Here is a 23,295-nt window from a genome sequence, read left to right as displayed (position 1 = left end):
TCAATTATCTGGAGTGGTTCAATGGGTGCCATACCCCATACGCCTGCCCCATAGGTCACGGCTGATACTGTCTTGGCGTGACAGTTTTTTTTTATGGGGCCATGAGGTCTAGCGCCCAGCCTCCTGGAAAAAGATTTTAGTGCCGCTAGACTCCTATCCATAACCATAGCCCTTTCTTCCACTAGCTGTATCCAAGATTGATTTTTATAGAAAAGAACTCCAAGATATGGGAAGGAGTTGACCACCTCGATTTTTAGTGAGTCCATATGGAAGTATGGAATTTTATCTTTTTCCATGCCCCTGCGATTATTATAAAAGACTTTGCTTGATTGACTTTTAGGCCCAGGGTATTCATAAAAGCCACATATGCTGTTATGAGATGCTGGAGACCCAAGCCCATTCTGGAAACAATACGGCATCATCAGCATATGCCAAATAGGAAGCCGTTGGGAGTCAAAATTGGGGACATCCAGGGTTGCACCCACCAGTGCCTCCTCCACACCATTTGTATAGATTGAGAAAATAAATGGTGCAAGGACGCAACCTTGCTTTACCCCTCTTAAGATCTTAAAGGGGTGGGTGCGCTCCCCATTCTTCCCATACCGAAGTGATGAAGAGGCGTCAGAAGACAGTTGACTGATGAAATCAATTAGGGACTGGTCCATTCCCATTTCTACCATATTATTCCAGAGCTTTGGGTGGGACACGCAGTCAAACGCTGCGGATAAATCCATAAAAATGCGGATAAATCCATTATTTTGGTCAAATATGTTTAGAGTGGACCTTACTTCATCAATGCGCTAAACAACCTCTCTTTTGTTTCATTCAAAGCTGCATGTTGTAGCCAATTACTCTTCTCTGCCAATTTATTTTTCTCTTCACTTGGCACCACCAATCAAAACAATTGATTCATATCCGCCCACTTAGGTTTACACCATTTGAACACTGTCTGAAGCTTCTCATTTTCTCATGGATGTTGGATAATTATTTCATATTATTAAACACGGAGCAGGGACAATCACCCTACCCCCAGGTCCTGGGTATTCCTTCAATCAGAGGAGAATTGCAGGTTCACCACCTCACTGTATCTCACTAGAGGAAGGAATTTGTCATCATTATGGGGATTTCTTAAAATTTTCATTGCTCATCAACTTGCAGTTCATCTCATGTTATAGTTAGACTACATGCCCTCCATTAACGAGGTCTAGCCATAAACCTATAGGGCCGTACAAAAGGGGGTGGTGATTGACGGATGATCCATCACCGTTCTTTAGCCCACTCTGCTACCCCAGTTCAAGCTCAGATCTGTTGACTGGGTGTGAGTGTTTGATTGGTTCTGATGCTCCGTCCATCACCACCCCCTTTTGTACCGCTTTGTTCGCCATAAGCTGGCAGGGTATGCTCAGACGTTGAGTCCCTTGCTCACTTTGCCACTGGATTCAAGCAAGCCTGGCTGAAGACGGCTGAAATTCCAGAAACCGGTCCTAGGAAGCTTGTTTCCGGTCCAGGGAAGGCATGGCTTGGCAGTTTGGGCTGGACTGTTCCCATGAGGCACAGGGTCAGACTGATTTGCATATGGCCATGTCTGAACTGGGGTGGCAGAGTGGGCTAAAGAACAGTGATGGATCAAACCCAGATCTGTTGACTGGGTGTGAGTGTTTGATTGGTTCTGATGTTCCGTCCATCCCCACCCCCTTTTGTACCACTTTATAAACCTATAGTGAGCATAGCTAGAAGTTGGTCTGGAGACAATGTGTGTTGCTGTCATTGTGGAGTCTGCCTCTTTTGTATGCACCCAGCACCGACCTCTGTTGCTGTACCACCCACTCATTTGCCCCAATGCAGCAGCGCTTGTTTCATTCACTATGCCCAATTGAGAGTTGTTTTCCTGCCCTTCTGATACTGGCTGAGAAGCCAGCGCTGCCCCTTTTCCAGGTGCTCCCACTCGAGCACTCCCAGCATCCCACCCCCAGCGTGGGAAGACTTAGGATAACTAGAACATCCTCCTCCCTGACTTCTGTTTCTGATTTTTCTGAAATGATTTTGGAAATAAGCATGAAGGAGTTGGGGCAGTTGGACACAAGCCCTGACCCTTTCCTTCAAGTGACCAGCTTGTTTTTAGAGTTTCTCATTGGCCTTCTTGATCCGTCACATCTGTGATTAGTGATTTTCTTTACTTGTTCCCTCACATACATTTAAGAAACTGGCCACTACTTTGCATTTATTTTATTCTTTGGGTTGTTACAGTTTTCCTCAAATTATTTAAGCATTCTAGAAAAAAGTTACCTCCTTCTGGAAAATATTTATTTCCATCCATTTTAGTGAGTCCCACCCAATTTTTCAAATACCTGCACTTGCTTCTTTAATACTGGTGGTGCATGGCATGAGAGGGAGTAACTTTTGTGAAGGCTTTTGTTATTTAGACTTATTTGCCTCATCCTTATTTCTCTTTCACCTCTACTCATAGAAAGAGTTTAGGATCAGCCTTGTGCTGTAAATAATGCTGAGGAGGGAGGCAGGATAAAGGAAAGAGTTCAAAAAGGGACTTTACAGTTCTTTTCTCGAACTGACCTTGTGGAGGGAGGTAGTAAGATATCTCCCACTCCCACACTCTGACTGCCAAGCTTTCAGAATTCTCCTGTTCCAACTATGGAGCTCAGCGAGGTCCTTGGGTTGTAAGATCAGTGAGCATCTTTCATGCACACATTCATCTTTGTAAGATCTGTGCTTGAGTCTTGAAACTCATACCTGACCTGTGCGTAGGTCCTAGCACTCATATATTCATGCCTATCTTCCCCCTTCCACATTATCTCTAGACCCCACTTACCTACACCATGGATTACATTCACACTTATAAGTCCCGGGTCTCCCTCCCTCACCTACCTACCCAAACTGTTTTCAACTTGTAAGGTTGTAAGGGAGTGAATGATGTGTCCTGTTTCCCTTAACAACTCTCATACTGAAGGGAATTCTACAGGAGGCCTGTTGCTAGTCTCCACCCCCACAGGAGTTGTATCCTACAAAGATTTACTGTCTCAATAGGGCGAGGAAGAAAGCAAGGAGGATTCTAGAAATACCAGCTTCCTCAGGAAGCCATTGAAAACGTCAGTAACGGAGACGTTTCAGCGTCCTAGCTGGCAAGAGGACTGAGATATGGCCGGTAGACATGGGGGTAAGCAATGCTGATATGCGTTACAAAGTTATGGAAAGTTTGAGACCCAAAGGGACCACAAAAAAGGAAAGGGACATTAGCAGTAATTCTAATAAGGATGTCAGACCCAGTCCTCCTCAAGCCAGTACAAAATGGTCATCAATACGTGGGCGACTGTGAATGCATTCCATACTCTTGAACTGAATATCATAAGATGCAACAGTGTAAAAAGTTATTAAAGTAATATTTTCTCCTTTTTTTCACAGAAGCCGTTGGCAATGGCATCCCACAAGGTAAGTGTTTTTTGTTGTTGTTTACAAACTTAATGGCAGATTTGCTGATAAAAAATGTATTAAATCAAGGCGTATCTCGCTTTGAAAAGGATGGCTCAACAACTCAGATCCTAGTCTTACACACACACAAAACACACACGCATGCATGCGCACACACATACACACACATTCAGGCGCGGGAAAAATTGCAGTTTTCATTTGTCAGTTGGTGCGGATGTCATTTCTGTACTGGTCAGCTGGTATAAATGTCAGTATAAAATTGTATTGCACTGATGGAATGTAACCTGATCTGTCCATATCTCATTGAGTGGTATCACTTTATAACAAGTATTTGCAATGCAATAGATCTCGCAGTTACGAGAGTTTCAGCTATTGGCATTGTAAATAACAATGCCTTTTATTTATGTTTTTTTAAAAAATTAATAAATAAAAGGCATTATCATTTGCAATGTCAATAGCTCAAACTCGCGTAAATGCGAGACCTATTGCATTGCAAATGCTTGTTAACAGATAGGGTCTGCTGTCTCTTCCTGGTCTGAAGGTAACCCCTTCTCCTACGATGTAGGATGGGTGTTCCACACACAGGACCCCATTTGCAAAGCCATTTGTGTAAGCCTAGTTGTCATGTGTAAATAATTTAACTACAAAATTCCCGAAATCTTTTAACTAGGACACACTTGCAGTATTCTCCCACACTTGCGCCTATCCTCAGACTGGCCCGTGAGGAATGATGGCACGGAGGGGGTGAGGAGGGGCGCTCTGATGGAGTGAGTGATTCGAAGGCGAGGCCTGGGGTCCCCGGGATTCGGCTGCGTGCACCGTCTGAACAGTGGGAGGCACACCAAGCAGGCAGGCTGGGATAGGAATCCATATTTCATCCTGACAGGAAGGCGATCCGTTATCAGCTTGGAAGCCCTCGCGAGACGTCTGCGGTTAGACAAAAACAATATACAAGTGCGAAGCGAAACCAACCGCCGCAATTGAGAAGGAGGGTATGGGGGGTTGAGGAAAGCAACATAGAATACAGTCAGTTGCATTTGGTGGTATTGTAATAGGAACATAACCAAAGTAGGAAGCACTATTGAAGTGCTTAAACATAAAGAAGTGGGGTGGGGGAGACGGGAGAAAAAACAGATAGGGGTACGAGGGTGAGACAGAAGAAGCAAAAGGGATGGGGCAGATAAGATGTGCGTGTGTGAAAGTAATCGCAATCACATCAAAGCGGCCGTGCGGCCCGCGAAAGTGAAAGCAAACGAGTGCTTTCAGGCCTCCAAATGGTGCGCGCGCCCGGCCGACGCACATGCACTGTATTTGGAGGCCTGAAAAGCCACTGTTTGCACTTCCAAAACTCGCTTACTATAAGTCTCGCCAGATCAGCGCTAAAGCGCTGTCTCAGGCGAGACCTAAAAAGCCTACATTTCATCAGGTGTTTTATGTTTCTCCATTCTTGACTAGAAACCTCTACAAATAATTTTTTCTAACAAAGAGTTGATATTTACTCCAAATGCCAGTTTCTAAGTATCTTCCTTGAGCGATGACTACACTCCCTATGCCAAATGATGCAAGTACAAGGGAAGCCTAACTTACCTTTTTAATATGTTCGGCAAAAGCAATACCATTAGAGATGCACACAGGTTTTGTCAAAAGGGCCTCCATTTCTGTCAAAATTAGTCTTTCAGAAATGTCCCAGTTTATAACACATCCTTATGAAATGTCTTTGATATCTGACATGACATAACCATTTCCAGCTTCCGCTCATCCCAGATTTGAACACAAAAGGGGTGCGGAGTGGGTGGATCAAGCTCTGTTCTTGTCACAGTTTGTTTGTTTTGTGTGACACTGTCTGAAGTCAATCCTTCCCACTCCACGGTATGTGAGTCAATACAAGATTGAGAACAAGAGGGAGATCAGACTACCGGTGCATCGGGGTTTAGTCGAATATGTGACGTTACAACACATGCCGTTACATCGCATGCCGTTGCAACGCAAAACTTAACCCTGACTTTCTGTCGGGGAGCACTCGAAGTTGGAATCGATTAATTTTATATTCCAACTCCAGTGTGTGCAACAGTAGGGAAGGTGTTGGAGTTAAATCCAACATCTTCTACCCACTGCAGCACACCTTTTGCGTTGCACCGGCATGCGATGTAATCGCATGCATTGTAACGGTTGCGTTAAAAAGGCTGTTTCCCAGTTAGGAGTACATGAATTTGAAGTTGTGTGCAGTGATTAACCTAAACTGGAATTGTAGGAAGCTGATATAAGGTGAAGCAAATTTACACATAGCAATTCCGGAAAAGGGTTAAGAGGAAAACAACAACAAGCAAAACCAACAAGCCAAATAGTAATACAGAGTCTAGTCAAATTCAGGCAGAAGCTCAAAGAACCAAGAGAGAGCTGAACAAGGAAGTAAAACAACAAAGGTGAGGAATGGACAACTGTGCACAAATTAGTATGTGAAGCGAAGGAGTCAATACAACATGGAAGTAGCCAGACACCTTCGAAAGGGAAGTGAACTCCTTAAACAACACCACTCTATACCATGCCCTGGAAGTCCCACCCATTGATCTTCCCAAGCTAGTAGTCTTGATGCCCCCAGCCCCCTGCCACCAGAGGTTGGCCTGCCAGAGTCTCATAAGATTGTGTGCAATTATTCTTTTTTGTCTTTTCCCTAGTGCATGCCTCGATCTCCTCGCTCCATGCTTATTCCTTGCAGGTTTGTGAATGCCAACAAACTTACGAGTTTGTTATTGTTCACAAACTCATCTAGGACTATTTTCCTCTCTGGTAATGGTTGAAGATTTGCTCTAGCAAAGTGCAATATTAAGTTTCCTTCCAGGGTGAAAACAGAAGCAGTACACTGCTTTGCATGTTTTACTACTTCTGAATTCCAAGTACCCCTGGCGTAAATTACACAGTTGTGGAACAATTTACAACTGCTATTTATCTTTTGTGACAGCAAACAGGCACAAATGGAACCATTTTCAGCCAGAGGCACAGGTTTGCAGACTTAAGTGGCTGCATGAATTAGTCATTAGGGAAGTTCAGTTGTTGGCGGGATGGCTTTGCAATTACTATTGAATGCCCTTGCTGATGGAGATAGCTGTCACAAAGTCAATTGCTTCACATGGAATGGTACTCTGCTGTTATTGTGTACCTATTGAATGCTTGATTTGTTAAACTTTGTGTGGGTGAAAAGGAGGAATCCCTATGCTTCCTCAGCCATGGAGTGGCGGGTACCAGAGGCATTAACCCTGGCAGTACCAGTTTGGTAGCTTCGACCATTTGTCAGCACTGTCAGAGGACTAACTGGCAGTGAGGTGATCTCCTTGGAGGAAGTTTCCACAAACAGATCATTGGCTCAGCACTGACACCTATGGGTACCAGCGGCCTTTCAGAGGCCCATTTTGGATGCTTTTGACCCTCTGTCAGAGGGTGATACAGTTCCCTTGAAGAAATTCACACTTGCATATCATTGGTTCAGCACTGCAACTGGTGGGTGGCTATCAATATGCATCGACCTTCTGTCATCGGTCTGGAACATGGGTGAAAGAGTGAAGACCCTGGGGGAAAAAGAGCGTCAGCTAGGGTTTAAATTGGTTACCAAGAAATAGTTCATTCCTGATGTTCACTAAATTCTTTTTTAATAGTTTACTATTTCTGATTGTGGGTACGATTTATTCAGGAGTACCGCCTGGATGATGAAAGTTGCTAACTACATGAAAGCCAACTGTCTTAAACTCATCACTGGCAAGACAGAGGGAGGGATCTGTGGCAAAAACACCTCGGACTAAGAATACAACTAGTGGCAGGCCAAACTCAAATCCACACTTTCACCCAGCACCCATGCATGGAACCTCAGAGTAATCATCTACAGAACACTGGACATGACTGTGTAACCCAACACAGGGGCATATTCTCAAGGATCTATCGCCGAGTTATCAGCACTTTATCTCAGCCAAAGTCACAATAAATTCATCGCCCCATTCACAAGCTGGTGCAAACAGCCGATACCATCAGTTTATCTGCGATAGCAGACGCAAAAAACATCGCCATGGATGACCCCGGCAACTATCGCTAATGAGATGCAGAGTAGGCGTTCCCGAGCAAAAAGCCAAGACAACACCACACCTCAACATTCTCAACGACCAGCCAGATCGGCGATAAGAACACAAAACATGCGATAAGGCGCGTTAGCAGCAGGAAAGTAACACCTGCTCTGACCTGGTGCAAATTCAGACTACAACCTGCACCAGAAAAGGGAGCCCAGCCCAGAGCCACACCTGAAGAACAACAGATGCCATGGAGCCAATGATCATGCAGCTCGGAGCCCCAACAGGGCCACAACACCCTCCGCCATCCACCCCCAGACCCCACCCCCCCTCGGGCCCCAACCCGAGCCACCACCCCCCGACCAAGAGACTGCACATCAATGTCACAAAATCATGAACAAAATCATTTGCCTGATGCCGCAGAATCACAACAACTAACAGTCATGTGAGTACAGAAAAAGCAGAATGAATCATTCACAATTGAAAGTCCAAACAAAATATCACAATCAAATTTCTCTTCAAACAACTATTTGGAAGAGTCATGGCGGGTCATCCCTGGACAATCTGTAAATGACAGCCTGTAAGGCAATATACAAGATAAGAAGGTGTGTCAGGCACTCATCAAAGGACAGAGAGAGAGAGAAAGAGAGAGAGAGACTGAACAAAGAGCGCAAGGACAATCGGGCCCTTGGCTCATACATGCCAACTGTTGCATGTGTTTCGCAATTGGTGTATCCTAAATCTAAGGCCTGGCAACAATTTCAGCGCAAAGGCCTCATCACATTTCAGAAATGCAAGCAGTAGTCAGACTAAAACTAGGCATGAAAGCTCCTTTGTCTCAATACACAAGGCGGAAGGACATCCGAACCTCCGACCTTGGTCTCCATTGCGCCCGGCACCCCCTGAGTGAGATACCATACCAGACTTCTACGACTCCCACACCATGAACTTTGCTAATGAAAGAGCAACGTGTCCACACCTCACACACACTTGTCCCTGCTCGAGGTACACCTGCATGGCATGCCCCCAACACATCGATAAAAAACAACCCATACATCCAAACGTTGAACACACACACGACTCATTGCTCCGAGCTGTGGCATATCGTCCACAGAACTGCCGCCGGTCTGAGGAGTGCCGGTGGTATGAGACCAACAAATGCAATGGCAGGCAATCCCGGGCACATGCACAACCCCTGTCAAGTGGAACTGTACCGTGCACGAATGCTGCATCTGTTGGGAGTTCTGCCAATGGCAGTTTTGCTAATCAGTTACCGTCTGAGTTTCCAGCTTGCGTACGTCACATGCGTCCAGCCCTGGTTCCACTGTCGATCATGCACATTTGAGTGGCCCATGGAGGTCTGCCTATCCAACACAAAGGTAGTCGAACTGGATTATGACTTGTGTGTGCTCCCCCTGTTGGCCCACGAACAGGAGTGCAACTGTAATAACCGTACATGGGATGCCCTGATCTGTGGCTTATGTGCTGGCAGTAGTGGATGGGAGATTGCACAAGTCATCGTGTGCAGTGACCACATCAAGGAGCTCCCCTATTGGGCTGTGTTGCGGATTGGTGAAACTGAGTGGTCGGAGCACATCTGTCCGGACCAGTTAATGGGTTGGCTCTCCCTCGTGTTCCTTGAATTCGAGAACGACGTACTTCTGGAACTACCTTCCCGGAGCCACAACTGATTGACACCCAGATCACAGGTCCCAACACCGTGTTGCATCGTGGAGGAATGGTCCCATAAACCAGAACAACAGTGGACATGTCTGCATTCGGTCAGACTCAGAATGCATGTGCGTGCACCTACGCATGTTGTCACACACCTGTGCAAGGTGCTGCATTCCCATGGGCGGAGCTGCACAGCGTCGTTTGGCAAAGTTCCTAAAACTGACATGCTGCTGGAGGGAGACTACACACATGGCAATGTAGCACGACATGTGACCTTGTTGGTCCCTTTCACCTGCTCACTGTCAGCATAGCACACAGTCGGCGCAGTCCGGTGGTACAGCTCCATGCAGATCCCATGGGCTGTGAGGCCTGACGCGGGGCTATGAGCAGACGCCAAACATCACATGACTCGACCAGCAAGGCAAGGTGGGCTGAGGCCGTTGCCAATCATAAGGATATGTGTTCATTTTTGCCTCCCCATTTCATGCACCTCTACACATTCCCATTCTGCCTGTAAGTATCTTAAGCATTTGTCTGCCTGTTGTGGTCCATTACTTGCCCATACTGACACACACATACTAATAAAGTCTACGCAACTTCACCAGTGTACAACTGTGATGAGTGTTGATTAGTATGACAAATCGTGTGGCTCAATGAGCATTGTCCGTACACATGGAGGGACAGACTGCCTCTGGGACATAGGTGGTGAATTCCTATTGGCAGCTCCGCCTCTGTGAGCCAGACATTGTGTTTGGGATAATTGCTGGTAGACCTGTGCTCTTACATGTCTTCAGCAATGTGAGTACGGTGTCCAACTTGTTGCCATGTGGAACAATAAGATCCATTAAAAGAGACTGTGTCCACACTGATGTGTGTGAGTACGTCATGCGAAGAGATGTTCTGTAGCCACATGCAATGGGAGACACTACTTCAGGCGGGCTACCGATTCTGACATTTACACACACAGCCTCATATAATACATGGACGTGGGGCTACGTTAGGGGATGTGAGATTGTTGTTCATGTGCAATGAGGCCACAGCTAGTTCACACCTTCACATTCATCTAATTGGCCATGTGGGTCAGGGTCAAACATGCGCATTGATGACATTTACCAGGGTGTACCTTTTTTGTGCAATCAATGTCCCTACATTCATCCATACTTGTACACGTGAGTGAACATAGACATGACACATCTGTGTGATTTGGAATGTTTTATTCACATTCTGTGGAGTATCAGAGCTGGAGGGGTACATGGCCAGTTCAAGCCCAAATTGCATGGTTGCCCAGTGGTGGGACAACCAGAGTTCTTGGGGGAATGCAAAGTTAATCTGAAGAGGAAGAGTTCAGTCCTCAGCCGGATTGCTGTGTCATTGGTACAAGAGCAGATAGGGCAGGCCATGTCGGGGTCCAGGTGAATGTCGCAGTGTGTTCCGGGGGACAGTGGGAGGTGTTGTTCCAGGGAATGATGCCTAGGGCTGAACCAGGCAGCGATAGGCTGTGGAAAACATGTAATATTTTACTTGGCATAAGCTGCAACCATTTTGGCTGTGGTGTCCATTTAAGTTTCCTTTGTAATTCTCCCGTCCTCGGTTGCTCGTCTTTTTCTGCCTGTGCTATCTATTTTAGTTGACTTCCTGACTTAGCTAAAAGCAATGTACGTGCTGAGAGTTTGTAGCTGCCAGTACATCTGTCAATCATGTCTGCTGCCATAAGCACTCCTGCTCCCCCTCCCACTTTGATGATCAAGTAGTTATTCATCTGCCCTTGTTTGCTGAAAACTTATACAAAAACGTATCCTTCCTATTTCTGTTCACATGCTTACCATGCAAAAAACTTGTAGAAAAGCCCTGTGTTCTGTGACTTCAGTGTACTACCTCAGGCAGCACTTGAGAGTGCTGTGTAGATGTGGTCCCACTCATGAGTGATTAATACACTTGTTGTGTATTCCCAACTCCAGTGCTGATCTCTACTTTGTTGGTATTTGAACCCATGGACAAAAGGGTGACCCTGCACCAGTGTACCCCTTAAAAAGGTGTACATTTCCACAAGGCCATGTGGCGGGTATAGATGCTACTGCCTCCTTCCTCGCACAGTCATTACCCACCACATCTTACTCCTCTGAGACGTCTTCTGTGTCCGATGTGTCAGGTGTGTGTGGTGGTGTTATGGCTGCATCACTGTGGGGCACTGACACATCAGGGTGCGAAGGTGATAGGGCTGCATCACTGTGTGCCAATGAACACATCAGGGGGCGAAGATGTGTGTGTCGAAGTTCCAGCAACAGTTATCTGGGACAGGCTCTGTGGCAGCAATGGCAAGATGAGGAACTGCAAGGCCTGGAAGATCCCAGCTACATCTCGCTGGTGTTCAGCTGTGACACCCCTACTTCCAGTCTGCATCCGCTCCATGGTCTCCATTGTCCTCGGCAGCTGTGCCAACTCCATGTTATCATAGCTGGAGCCTGTCTGATTAGACAGTTCTTGTATCCGAGTAATGGCCCCAGCGAGGTCAGTCAAGGATTGCCGGTGAGCATGGTGCGGACAGTGGGTGTCCGTTAGGGACTGTAAGTGGTCCCTGATGGGACTCAGACATCGAGTTTGCCTGCCACGAGGTTGAAACCCAACTGCAGCTGATCAGCCATCTCCTCCTGGCACGCTAACACACAGCTTTGGAATTCCATGTGTTGGTCGTGGGGGTTCTGTGAGCCAGCCGTGGTGGTGTGTGCTTCCTGCTGTGTGGTCTGTGCAGGGTGTGGGGTCAACGCGATGCAGCTGGGCTGCCTTGCTCCTAGGGATGGGGTGCGGAGGCTGTCCACGAGCCGTTGGAGGGTGTCTGGGCAAATGTGCAGGGTGTCCTCTTCATCATCACTGTAAAGATGTGTGGTCTGCTGTGCATGAGGTGTTGGTTGTCCCTCTGCAATGTAACGGGGAGATGCAGGTTAACAGTGTGTTCCATGTATGTTCACGCTTTGTACATGTTTACATACAGACTGCATGACAATATACATTGTGACTGTTTTGGAGGAGCTGGCTATTTGATGGGAGATAGTGGACATTTCGACTACATGACTGATGAGAGGTTGTAGTCGTACATTATCATCTCACAGTGTCATGCAATGCCAGATGTGATTGGCCAATTTCTATGCACGTGCGGCACCAGTGGTGTCCTGTGGTGTAAGAGTTGCACTTTGTACCACATTTTCATCAATGTTGATGTCCTGTGATTGCTATGTGTGTGTGCTGCATTGTTGGCAAGTTGGCCCTGCAGCTCTGATTTGGCAGCCCCTTATCCCTTTGAGTCGGTCTCCCTTTGACTTGTGTGCTTTTCGGGTGCTGTGATGTTTGCGACTTGGGTCATTGGTGCTCTTGGACATATTTTGTACTCTTGTGCATTGTTTGTCTACAGATGTGTTTTTGATGTCATGGGTTGTAGGTGCACGTGGATGTGTTAGAGTGTGACCTGCTCCTTTACGGATGTGGTCCACACTCAGCCACCTCAAAGACGTCTCGTCCACCATGTCATGTATTGTGACTGCAGCCATGCTATCTGTCATGCAGTGTCACTTGCATAGTCCGTGTGGCTCACAGAGCCACTGCTTTTCTGGATTCAGCACATGTGCATGGGTAGGTTGTGGCATTGGGGAAATGGAGAGGGGCCCATTTGTGCACATTGTGGATGGGGGCCTACTTGGTGTTTCTATGTGTGCTGCAGTGTGCCAAGGGTATCAGGGACATGTTCCACACTCATTGTGGGTGTGCAGTGTGCTGCACATGATTGTGCATGTGTGCCATTGTGCCCCTCTCCCTCTGTCCGTCCTGGTCATTACTCACCCTGTTGCTATTGGTTCAGGTCAGATCGAGCTGTGTCCAGACCCCCCAACTCCTGCCACCGTCTCCACACTGATGACTGTGACCACCATTTCGTCCAGATCATCCAGCTCCTCCTGTGGCGCAGGAATCCCACCTTCAGTCGCCTTTGCTGCCTTCCTGTTGGCGGCGAGTTTCTCCTCGGTTTAGCTGTGCACTTCATGCCAGCGCCTCTTGACCTCCTCCATTGACCTCCTCGATACTCTAACTGCATTCACATTGGTGACGATGGGCTGCCATATTTCCATTTGTGTTGGCAATGACGCAGTGGAGGTGACGAACAGTTGTTGGTAGGGTTCTATCACCTCTGTGACGATGATCCGGTCTTCCTGCGGACTGAACCCCGTCTTCCTCTTCTCCTTGCCCTTTCCCGAGCACGGGGTTCCTGGCTGGTCCTCCGTGGGGCTTGTGGGGTTCCGGTTGTCCTCTGCACTCGGTACAGGTGCATCCATGGTGCTACACAGTTTGATTTGGTTTTGGTGTGTTATTTTTTTTTGCTTTTCTAGTGCATTTTCCCGCATGACGCGTGGGAATCGCCTTCCTGGACCTGACATTCCGCGTTGACGAAGGGCTTCTGTACTGCGACCTTTTTCGCAAACCAGCGGAAAGGATCACGTTACTCAAATATGAGTCTAACCATCCCCGGAGTCTGGGAGATAATTTGCCATATGGCCAATACTTGCAACTGAGGAGGAATTGTTCACGGAGAGAGGACTTCTTCAAAGAATCTGATTACCTCACCAAACGACTTAGAGACTGTGGATACCCTACAGGCCTGCTGAAGCGAGCGAAGAAGAAAGCATGGTACTGCCCCAGGGAGCAACTATTACAGCCCAAGGAGAAGAAGACTGGAACTGGAAACATTGTCTGTGTCACTACGTTCAACTCAAAGAGCAATGACATAAGGAATATCATAAAGAAATACTGGGATCTGGTAGCTGATGATCTCAAAACCACTGAGCATCCCCTGTTCGCATTCAAGAGGGGCAGAAATATCAGAGACAATGAGTCAAGGCCTACCTGGAACCACCCAAGCCACTGGATTTGAGGATCCAATTGGGCCTCCCTCCGATAATTGGCCACCACAAATGTGGCTCTTGCAAAGTTTGTCCACTTACTGTCGAAGGGGCCACGTTCACCCACAATAATCAAGTACGCAAGTTACCAGTGTTCACCAATTGCAGCAGCATCAATGTAGTATACATTATTCTTTGTCCATGCAACACTCCTTATGTAGAACAAACTACAAAAAAGGTGAAACACATCCTCCAGCATATGAGTAGGATCAGGTACAGAGTACAGGGAGCCCCTCTAGTGGAACACTTTACCACACACAACCATCCACCAGAGAGTATTAGATGGAGGGTACTTGAGAAAATCTCTCCCCACCCCAGGGGTGGTTCAGTGACAGCCGCACTTAACCTGAAAGAGTGCAGGTGGATCCACTCTCTTAACCCTGTGGTGGCAGGTTTAAATGAGGATGAGGAAACAGCAAAGCAAATGGGGCAGCTATGAAAGGGTCACACTCCAGGATGTCAATACTGCTTGGTCATTAAACTATGTACTACAATCTGTTATTTATGTGTATTATGCGCCTTTTTGGCAGCTCTGTATCACCACCCCTGTCAAACAATATACCATATTTTGTCTGTATATGTTTAACATGCGCCAGCTTGGCAACCTTGTGCACAGGCAATGCTGATATTTTCACACATTGGTAACAATTCACACGGTTCTTTAAAACTATATTCTAACTGGGATGTATTTGCTCATCATGTTGTGACACATCCGGCTACATTGGCTGAATACGCTGTTGTGCTCCCCTTTCACAGAGTGATTTTTTCCTCCCCTGTGTATTTTCTAAACATTCTAAACATGGTGTGACAAATTTGCTTTTACATGGTAGTTGTTTCCTCCCCTATGTCATTTCATGATCAGGTTGCAGGTTTTAACATTATACCGCTAATGCTCCCAGAATCGGCATTGCAACATCATTGTATGTGTTTACATTGCTTTGTACTCATACAAGGTATACTTGCCTGGCTGGCTCCCGCCAATCACCACGTAAGCCCTCACAAGAGGATACGGGCACATCGTAAGCAATCGATTTTCAGGGTTGCATAGCAACCAAGCGCCTGCGGACGTAATGGCAGCGTGCACGCTGCCCGTTACGCCGTTTTAAGGAAGACAGTTAGCTCGCAGACAATAGGATTCACCTTCCGTGAGGTAGCAGGACTAATGCCTGCTCCTCCGTAGCTGACTTATTCCACATTTCAACATAGATCTCAGGTGAGCCACCGCACAGCGCTTTAGTTCTGTAGAGTTAACTTTATTGGGGAACACGTACTGTACAGCAGTTTTAAACGCGCTCACGGTCAAGTCCCGGTATATTTATCCGCGACCACCATTGCATGTGGCATGAGGCAGGATTCAGTTTAAGCCACCATTGCATGTTGCATTAGGCAGGATCCAGTTAAGCCCGCGTTTGCACACTAAGGCTCTTGGAACAATATGGATTGTTATTTTGTTTTATTCTCACTCCGCGGCTTCAATTTTCACTCACCAACATCACGCTGGGTAGCCGCTCCACAGAAGTAGCCTTAACAATTGCCATCGCAACAGTCTGCACTTTAGATGCCTTTAATTTAATTAAACCTGGCCTCACCGCGTTGCACCCTTTGAACTCATTCGGTAGTATCAACCACATTGAGCCGCAGCGTAGTTTCCTTTTAGATTATGCTGGGTCATGCTCTGGGGATCTCCTTATCTTGTAACTCGCCTAGTTTAAGGAGTTTGCATCTGATTACATCACTTGTGGTTTCCCTACTGATGCACCACACACTATTCTATCTTACAGCCATTCATATGCCAATGGCCTTGCTGAATCTCCTGCCAGACGCCACTTAGGGGCACACACAGCCAGAATTCATTCTGGTCCAGACTAGGTGAGTTGTCCACCATAGTCTCTCTATTCACTTCGCTATCCTATGCGATCCACACGTTTGACATTCATGTGTCCTTTGTCCATAGGTTGTTACCTAATATACACCCCTGCTCCCCGCACACCAAGTCCTGATGACGACCCGTAGTGACTACCGAAGGGATCACATTGTGGGTTGAAATGTCGACGATACAACAAGACTCAGACTGACCAAGGCCCTGAATACCAAAAGGAGCATTAATAGCAACCAGGGCTCATGGATATGAGTCTGGCCATCATAAACCTTGTTCTTTCCCTTGTATATAAATCCTGAACCACCTGGTATATACCGTACAAATTGTTTTTGCACTTAGGCACATATGTCACATGAGCACTATTTATTTCACCTATTGCGAACAGCCGTGTTTTGTACCTTTGAAAAGATGAATACATTTGAATGAATGAATTCAGATAAAATGCAAAGTTGATATGCACAGAACGTGTTATTGTGATTGTTTGTGATAATGTTGTACATGTGTTTAGGCGTGTGTGATATCCAGGCCCTATGAACAGTTGGGCTATGCAACACTTAGTGCGCTGAGGAAATAGCTTTTGAAATCCCGACAGAAGCAATTTTTGTTGATAAGCGTGGGAATTGCAGGTCTGTTGCTGGTTTTTGCTGATTTTCGTATTGCGCTTGGCCTCATCGCAGTTTTTTTTGCATTTGTGTTTCGCATTTTTGCGGCGTAGCGTTGACTTTATCGCGGACATTTGACATGTTATCGTGAGCCTATCGCATGGTACCGCCAGCTTGGGAATACCACGTTACCACAGTGTTATTTTCCCGCGATAGACTGCGCTGTGAAGAGTTGCATTAAGCTACATTTGCGATGGTTATCACACGTTCTTGAGAATATCCCCCACAGTCCTTGCATCATGCTTGCACACCTTGAAGATGCTGAGGAAGATCTTCCCTTTAATTGGCTCCCAAACAACACCAGAAAAATTGTCACTCATGCTGTAGTCACCAGCACGTTGAACTATGAGAACACCATCTACACCAGGATCACCAAGCACCTGACCAGAAGACTACAAACCTTCCAGAACTCAGCAGCCAGGCTCTTCCTAAACCTCCCAAACCGAACTGACATCACACCACACCTCATAGCTCTTCACTGGTTCCTGATACACAATGTGCTCATTTCAAATGCCTCAAACACACACACACAACATAGGAACCACCTACCTGAAACGTTGCATCATCTTCCACCAATCACTTGGACACCTCTGCTCTGCAGAACTCACACACATTCCACACATACACAGAACTTGATCAGGAGGATGGGTGTTTTCTTACATGGCTCCTAAAGTGTGAAACGACTTCCCACTCCAAATCAGAGCCTCTTCTTCTCATCTTCAATTCTGCAATAAGTTGAAGACCTGGCTTTTCAATTAACCAACCTACCCTAGGTAAGGTTAGGCAGACACACCTGCTCAGTGTCAAGATACCCTTGAGGGTGATAGTGCACTTTACACATACATGCAACATACCGTGACATGACATAACCAATACCTCCTTATGAAAATAAACAATATTGGTTTTCAAACATGAAAGCTATGATTGGAGGTAGTAATTGTCAAGTGAAGTGTTTGTGATGGTTTGCGCCCGGTGGGACAATTGAGGGTGCACCGCAGATCAAACAGAGACAGTGCACTCTATCTGTAGTACGGCCCCTGATGTCTAGTATGATATTGACTGAAATGTATTGAAACCACTCTTCTGTCTTTGTACTTTCAACAAGTACAAAGGCTATCTCATTGTAGGAGTATTTTGTTCGACTGTCTTTTCCTTTTTTTTTTTTACAAAACTTGCAAAGACCTAACAGCTTTATTATATAACAAGGTAACATTTAACGGTAAACTAATTCCTTTAATTACAAGTAAATGGAGGCTGTAAATTTCATACTATGTTCTATGTAAACCTCTGCCCAAACTTGCTTACTTGCATGTCTAACACTATTGCAGAATAGCGCTTATTTTAAAGTATCATATCTTGACTAAAAGGATTAGATCACTTTATATGCTTCTCTGCATATTTTTATGGGAGGAGTCCGTGTTGAACATAGTTCACTTAATTTTTTTTAAGCTTAAGTTAACTTTTCCTGAAAACATGAAAAAAGTAGATTCAGAAGTGAAGAAAATGAAATCTAGCTGCTAAGTAGAAACCTTAGATAGAGACAGAAGCTAGAGGCATACAGGCAGTTGGTGAGATGGAAATCTCCACTTCTTATGACCCTGAAAACAATGGGCTTGTTGAGAGGTTCAACAGGAACCTTAAAGGCATGATCATGGGCCTCTCAAAGCACTTGAGGCAGATGTGGGATGTCCCCTTGCCATGCATGTTGTTTGCATACTGGGAGGTGCCTCAGAGGGGGTTGGCTGCAGAACCTTTGAGCTCCTGTATGGGTACCCGAGTGAGGACCTCTCAGTCTGGTCAAGGAGGGATGGGAGCAAGCTTCCAGGAAGGCCCCCATGGATATGGTCAGTTTCATGCTGGTACTCTGGACCCAGAAAAAACGTTTCTGGAAGCAAGCTAAGGCGACTCTAGAAGTCAGGCCGGAGGTCATCAAACAGTGGTATGACAAGAAGACCACTCTGGTTGAGTTTCAACCTCGACAAAAAGTAAGTTTGGTTGACGGAGCCCATGGAGTCCAGGGACCTGCAAGACCATTGGTCTGGGCCATATATGGTGAAAGTATGTAAAAGTGAGGTCACCTACGTGGTGGACCTCAAGACTCCCAGGAACCCATTAAGGCTTTTGCATGTCAGTTACCTCAAGCACCACTTTGAGAGGTCTGAGTGATGAATTCGAGGCAGAAAGTGAACCTCTGCCCAATCTCCTTTCTTCCAAGACACAGGATGGGTCAGTGGAGGGTGTCATCCTCTCCCCTACATTGACCCGAGACCAACAGAGAGACAGTCGGCAGCTGTTGGGGCAGTTTGCCTCTTTATTCTCTCTTACCCCAGGACTTCCTACATGATGTACCCGTGATATTGACACTGGACACAGCACACCGTTGAAGAGTAAAATGTATTGTTTGATTTAGTAGGGCAGAGCCCGCATTAAGGAGGAGGTCTCCAAGATGCTGGGGTCATGGGTAATTGAGTCCTCGAACAGCCCTTGGTCCAGCCCAGTGTTGTTGGTCTCCAAGGCTGTGTCTCCAGGTGCCACCCCAGAATTTAGGTTCTGTGTGAAATACCAGTGGTTCAGTGCAGTCACCAAAACTGACATACACCCCATTCCCAGAGCTGATGAGTTCATAGATCGGTTGGGAGCTGCCAAGTTCCTCAGCAAGTTTGACTTAACGTCTGGATTTTGGCAGATTGCCCTGACTGAGGGGGCTAAAATAAGGTCTGTGTTCTCAACCCCAGAAGTGCCCTTTTACTTTTGGGTAATGCCCTTTAAGTTGAAGAACACCCAAGTCACCTTCCAGAGGTTGGTCAACCACGTTCTCACTGGGTTGGAGAACGTCAGTGCTGCCCATCTAGATGTCATTGTGGGCTTCAGTTCTAGCTAGGAGGACCATTTGTGCCACCTCAGGGAAGTTCTTTAGGCTCTGTAGAGAGCAGGCCTCACTATCAAGACCATTAAGTGCCAGATAGGGCTGGGTTCATTGGTCTACTTGGGTCACCTAGTGGGAAGGAGCAAGGGGCAGTCCCTCCATGCCAAAATTCAAATACGTCTGGCTTGGGAACCCCCACGACCCAGATCCAAGTGGGAGTCTTCTTAAGCCTCACTGGTTACTACAGGAGATTCGTCAAGGGGTATGGCATCATTGTTGCACCCTCGGCAGAGCTGACTTCTAAGAAGCAGCCATGTACGGTGATCTGGACAGAGGCGTGCTAGAACGCTTTTGACTTCCTGAAGGAGGCCATGTGCACATCACCCATGCTCAATGTCCCTGACTTCTCCCAAGAATTCATTGTACAGACAGACGCCTCAGAGCATAGCATAGGGGCTGTACTCTCACAGTTAAACAAAGAGGGCCTGGATCAACCTGTAGCCTTCATCGGTAGGAGATTACTTCCCCGGGAACAGAGATGGAGTGCACTAGAGAGGGAAGGCTTCGCAGGGTCTGGTGGCTGAAAAGATGAGGCCATACCTGTTTGGCGCTCACAAACCACTCAACTGCATTCTCTTCAAGTGCGCTCCCTACACAAGCACGTCATAGAAATCTGGGACCTCCTCAACACCCATGCGCCGACATTGCCTTCCTCATATAAACCGGGACCAACGGCAACTCCGCGCCTGCCATCACCACCACCATCCCTGATAAATACAAGATAGTGCGGAAAGACCGACCCATCTATCCAGGAGGAGGCATCACCATCATCCACAAAAGTACCATTCGCATGAGAACCACAGGCCAGGACAACACTATGAACCCCATGGAGCATCTCCACTTCCACTTCCACTTCCAGATCCAGACCAACCCAAAAACGACTCTTCGCGGAACCCTCATCAACAGGCCACCCAGCCCCCACTCACCTTTCACCAACATCATCATCAACCTCTTCACACCCCACATTCTCGCCTCCACAAACTACATTCTATTCGGAGACCTAAACTTCCACCTGGACATCCACGATGACCCTAACACCACCGCCCTCCTAGAGAACCTTGCTAACTTGTCACCACCCCCACACACACAGCGGGACACACACTCGACCCCATCTTTGCAGAAGGAACACCATGAAACTCCTCTGGGCAGACCACCACTGTATCCACTTCTCCTTCAGAAAACCCACCGTACACAAGCACACCAACCACCACCCAACAGAAGCTGGAACAAAGTCACCGAAGACCAGCTCACCACCACAGACAATGCAAGATGCCAATACTGTAGCACGCGACCTCCTCCGCTGGATCACGAACTGCGCCGACACACTTGGCCCCCTCAAGAGAGCCACAGGACAACACATCAAGAAAGCAAGCTGGCTCACCCCTGCACTCCAAGAATCCAAGTGCTCCTGCTGATGACTCAATAAGACATGGAGGAACAACAAAACCCCAGAAACATGCACCGCCTGCAGAGCAGACCCACCACAACACACCACCAACTCATCAAATCCACAAAGAAGAATTTCCTCCAAATCAGAATCCGCACCAACGCCCACAACTCCAAATAACTCCTCTCAATCATCAAGGAATTTACCAAACCCAGCAGTGAAACAACAGGCATCCCACCCTCCCAAAACCTGTGCAACAGACCCAGCACCTTCTTTCACCTCAAGATTAAGATGATCTACAACAACTTTGCCAACCACTCCAGCTCCCACCCCCAGCGACGCCACCCAACAGACCCTGCTCACTGGAACCCCACTCATCACCGAAGACATTATAAAGACCATGAAGAGCAACCACTTGGGAGCACCCTCTGACCCCTGCCCGCCCCACATCTTCCACAGAGAACCCACAGCCATCGCACCCGAACTATGCCAGACGATCAACTGCTCCCTCGAAACTGCCACATTCCCCGATGACTGGAAACACGCCAAAGTCAACACCCTCCTGAAGAAACCCGCTGCTGACCTGACAGCCCTCAAGAACTTCAGGCCTGTCTCCCTGCTTCCTTTCACAGCCAAGGTAATCGAAAAGGCCGTCAACACCCAGCTAGCAAACTTCACAGAAGCCAACAACGTCCTGGATATCTCCCAATCTGGATTCCTCAGCAACCACAGCACAGAGACTGCCCTCCTTGCCACCACCGACGACATCCGCTCCCTCCTTGACCAGGGCCAAACCACAGCCCTCTCAGCCGCCTTCAACATCGTCTCCCACTCACACTAGCCATCAGACTCCATGATGCCGGCATTCGCAGAAATGCACTTGGCTGGATACGCTCATTCCTCACAGGCAGAACTCAGCGAGTCAGACTCCAGCCCTACCTCTCGGAAGAAACAGAGACCAGATGCAAAGGGCCCCAGGGATCCTCCCTCAGCCCCACCATCTTCAACATCTACATTGCCCCTCCTTGCAACCATTGTCAGAAACCACGCACTCAACATTGTCTCCTACACCGACGACACCCAGCTCAACCTCTCCCTCACCAAAGAACCCAACATCACCAGGCACAACTTCCAAGAAGGTATGACAGCTGTTGCCACCTGGATGAAGAAGAGCTGCCTGAAACTCAACTCAGAGAAAACAGAAGTCCTTATCCTTGGCTCCACCACCTTTGCACCTCTGCATGGTATGACACCTACTGGCCCCATGCCCTCGGAAACCCCCCCAACCACACGGACCACGCATGAAACCTCAGCATCATACTAGACTCATCACTCACGATGAACTGCCAGATCCATGCAGTGTTCTCAGCCTGCTTCAACACCCTCTGCATACTCTGAAAGACCTTCAGATGGATCCCACCTGAACCCAGAAAAGCAGTCACGCACGCCCTCATCAGTGGCAGACTGCACTATGGCAATGCTCTCTATTACGGAATCAACAAGAAACTAGTTTGCAAACTCCAGACCGCCCTAAACGCAGCAGCCAGACTGATCCTGGACATCCCCCATCACACTAACATCCCCCAACACCTCTGCAATCTCCAATGGCTCCCCATCAAAAGAAGAATAACCTTCAAGCTCCTCACTCACACATACAAGGACCTCCACAACATCGGACCAGCATATCTAAACAACTGCCTCTCCGTCCATGCACCCAATAAACACCTTTGATCAGCTGACCTCTCTCTGGCCAAAGTGCCATGTATCTACAAAACCAGAACAGGAGGAAAGTCCTTCTCCTACCTCGCAGCTAAGGCCTGGAACGACCTCTCCATCCACCTCCGGCAAGTCCCCACACTTTTCCAGTTCAGGAAGGACCTGAAGACCTGGCTCTTGGGATGACCCCAGCACTCAAAGGAGACACCCCAGCCCCTTGAGACCCTTGTGGGTGAGTAGCTGCACTTTACCAACCTCTGATTAATTTATTGACTTTTGGGTTCAGACAGACCACCGACCCTCAGATGGATAATGCTGGTGAGTGAGTACCCCAAACTGTTGAGGTTGTCCCTCTCCCTACAGGGAATGCACTTCATGGTGGAACATCGGCATGGAACAGACCATGCCAATGCTGATGGTCTCTCCAGGTTCTTCCACCTTAGTGAAGAGAACTGCTAAGGGGTTGGGTAATTTTCCTCAATTTCAGCTGGGGGACACACGAGTTAGACCTGGCATCTTTGATGTGGCTTTCCTCTAACTTTTCAGCCTTCAGACTCCTATTTTTGCTGACTTTGTTTTGCTGGCCTTAGGACTCCACACATTTCACCACTT

General features: G+C 47.3%; 1 protein-coding gene across 8 annotated transcripts in view; it reads left to right on the top strand.

Annotated features, from left to right (window-relative positions):
* The window catches only part of ENPP3 (ectonucleotide pyrophosphatase/phosphodiesterase 3), a 783,610-nt gene that overhangs the window by 178,137 nt on the left and 582,178 nt on the right, over positions 1–23,295 (top strand). For 7 of the 8 annotated variants that reach the window (XM_085611577.1, XM_085611569.1, XM_085611572.1 and 4 more), the window contains exon 3: positions 3,418–3,444. In XM_085611577.1, coding sequence (XP_085467703.1) covers positions 3,418–3,444 — 27 coding nt within the window. The remainder of the gene's footprint in view (positions 1–3,417; positions 3,445–23,295) is intronic. The other variant, XM_085611575.1, reaches the window with a different exon arrangement.

This window comes from Triturus cristatus, chromosome 6 (assembly GCF_964204655.1).
Source record: "Triturus cristatus chromosome 6, aTriCri1.1, whole genome shotgun sequence".
Classification (NCBI taxonomy): domain Eukaryota; kingdom Metazoa; phylum Chordata; class Amphibia; order Caudata; family Salamandridae; genus Triturus; species Triturus cristatus.
Note: the sequence above shows the minus strand (reverse complement) of the source record. Positions and strands in the feature narration are given on the sequence as shown.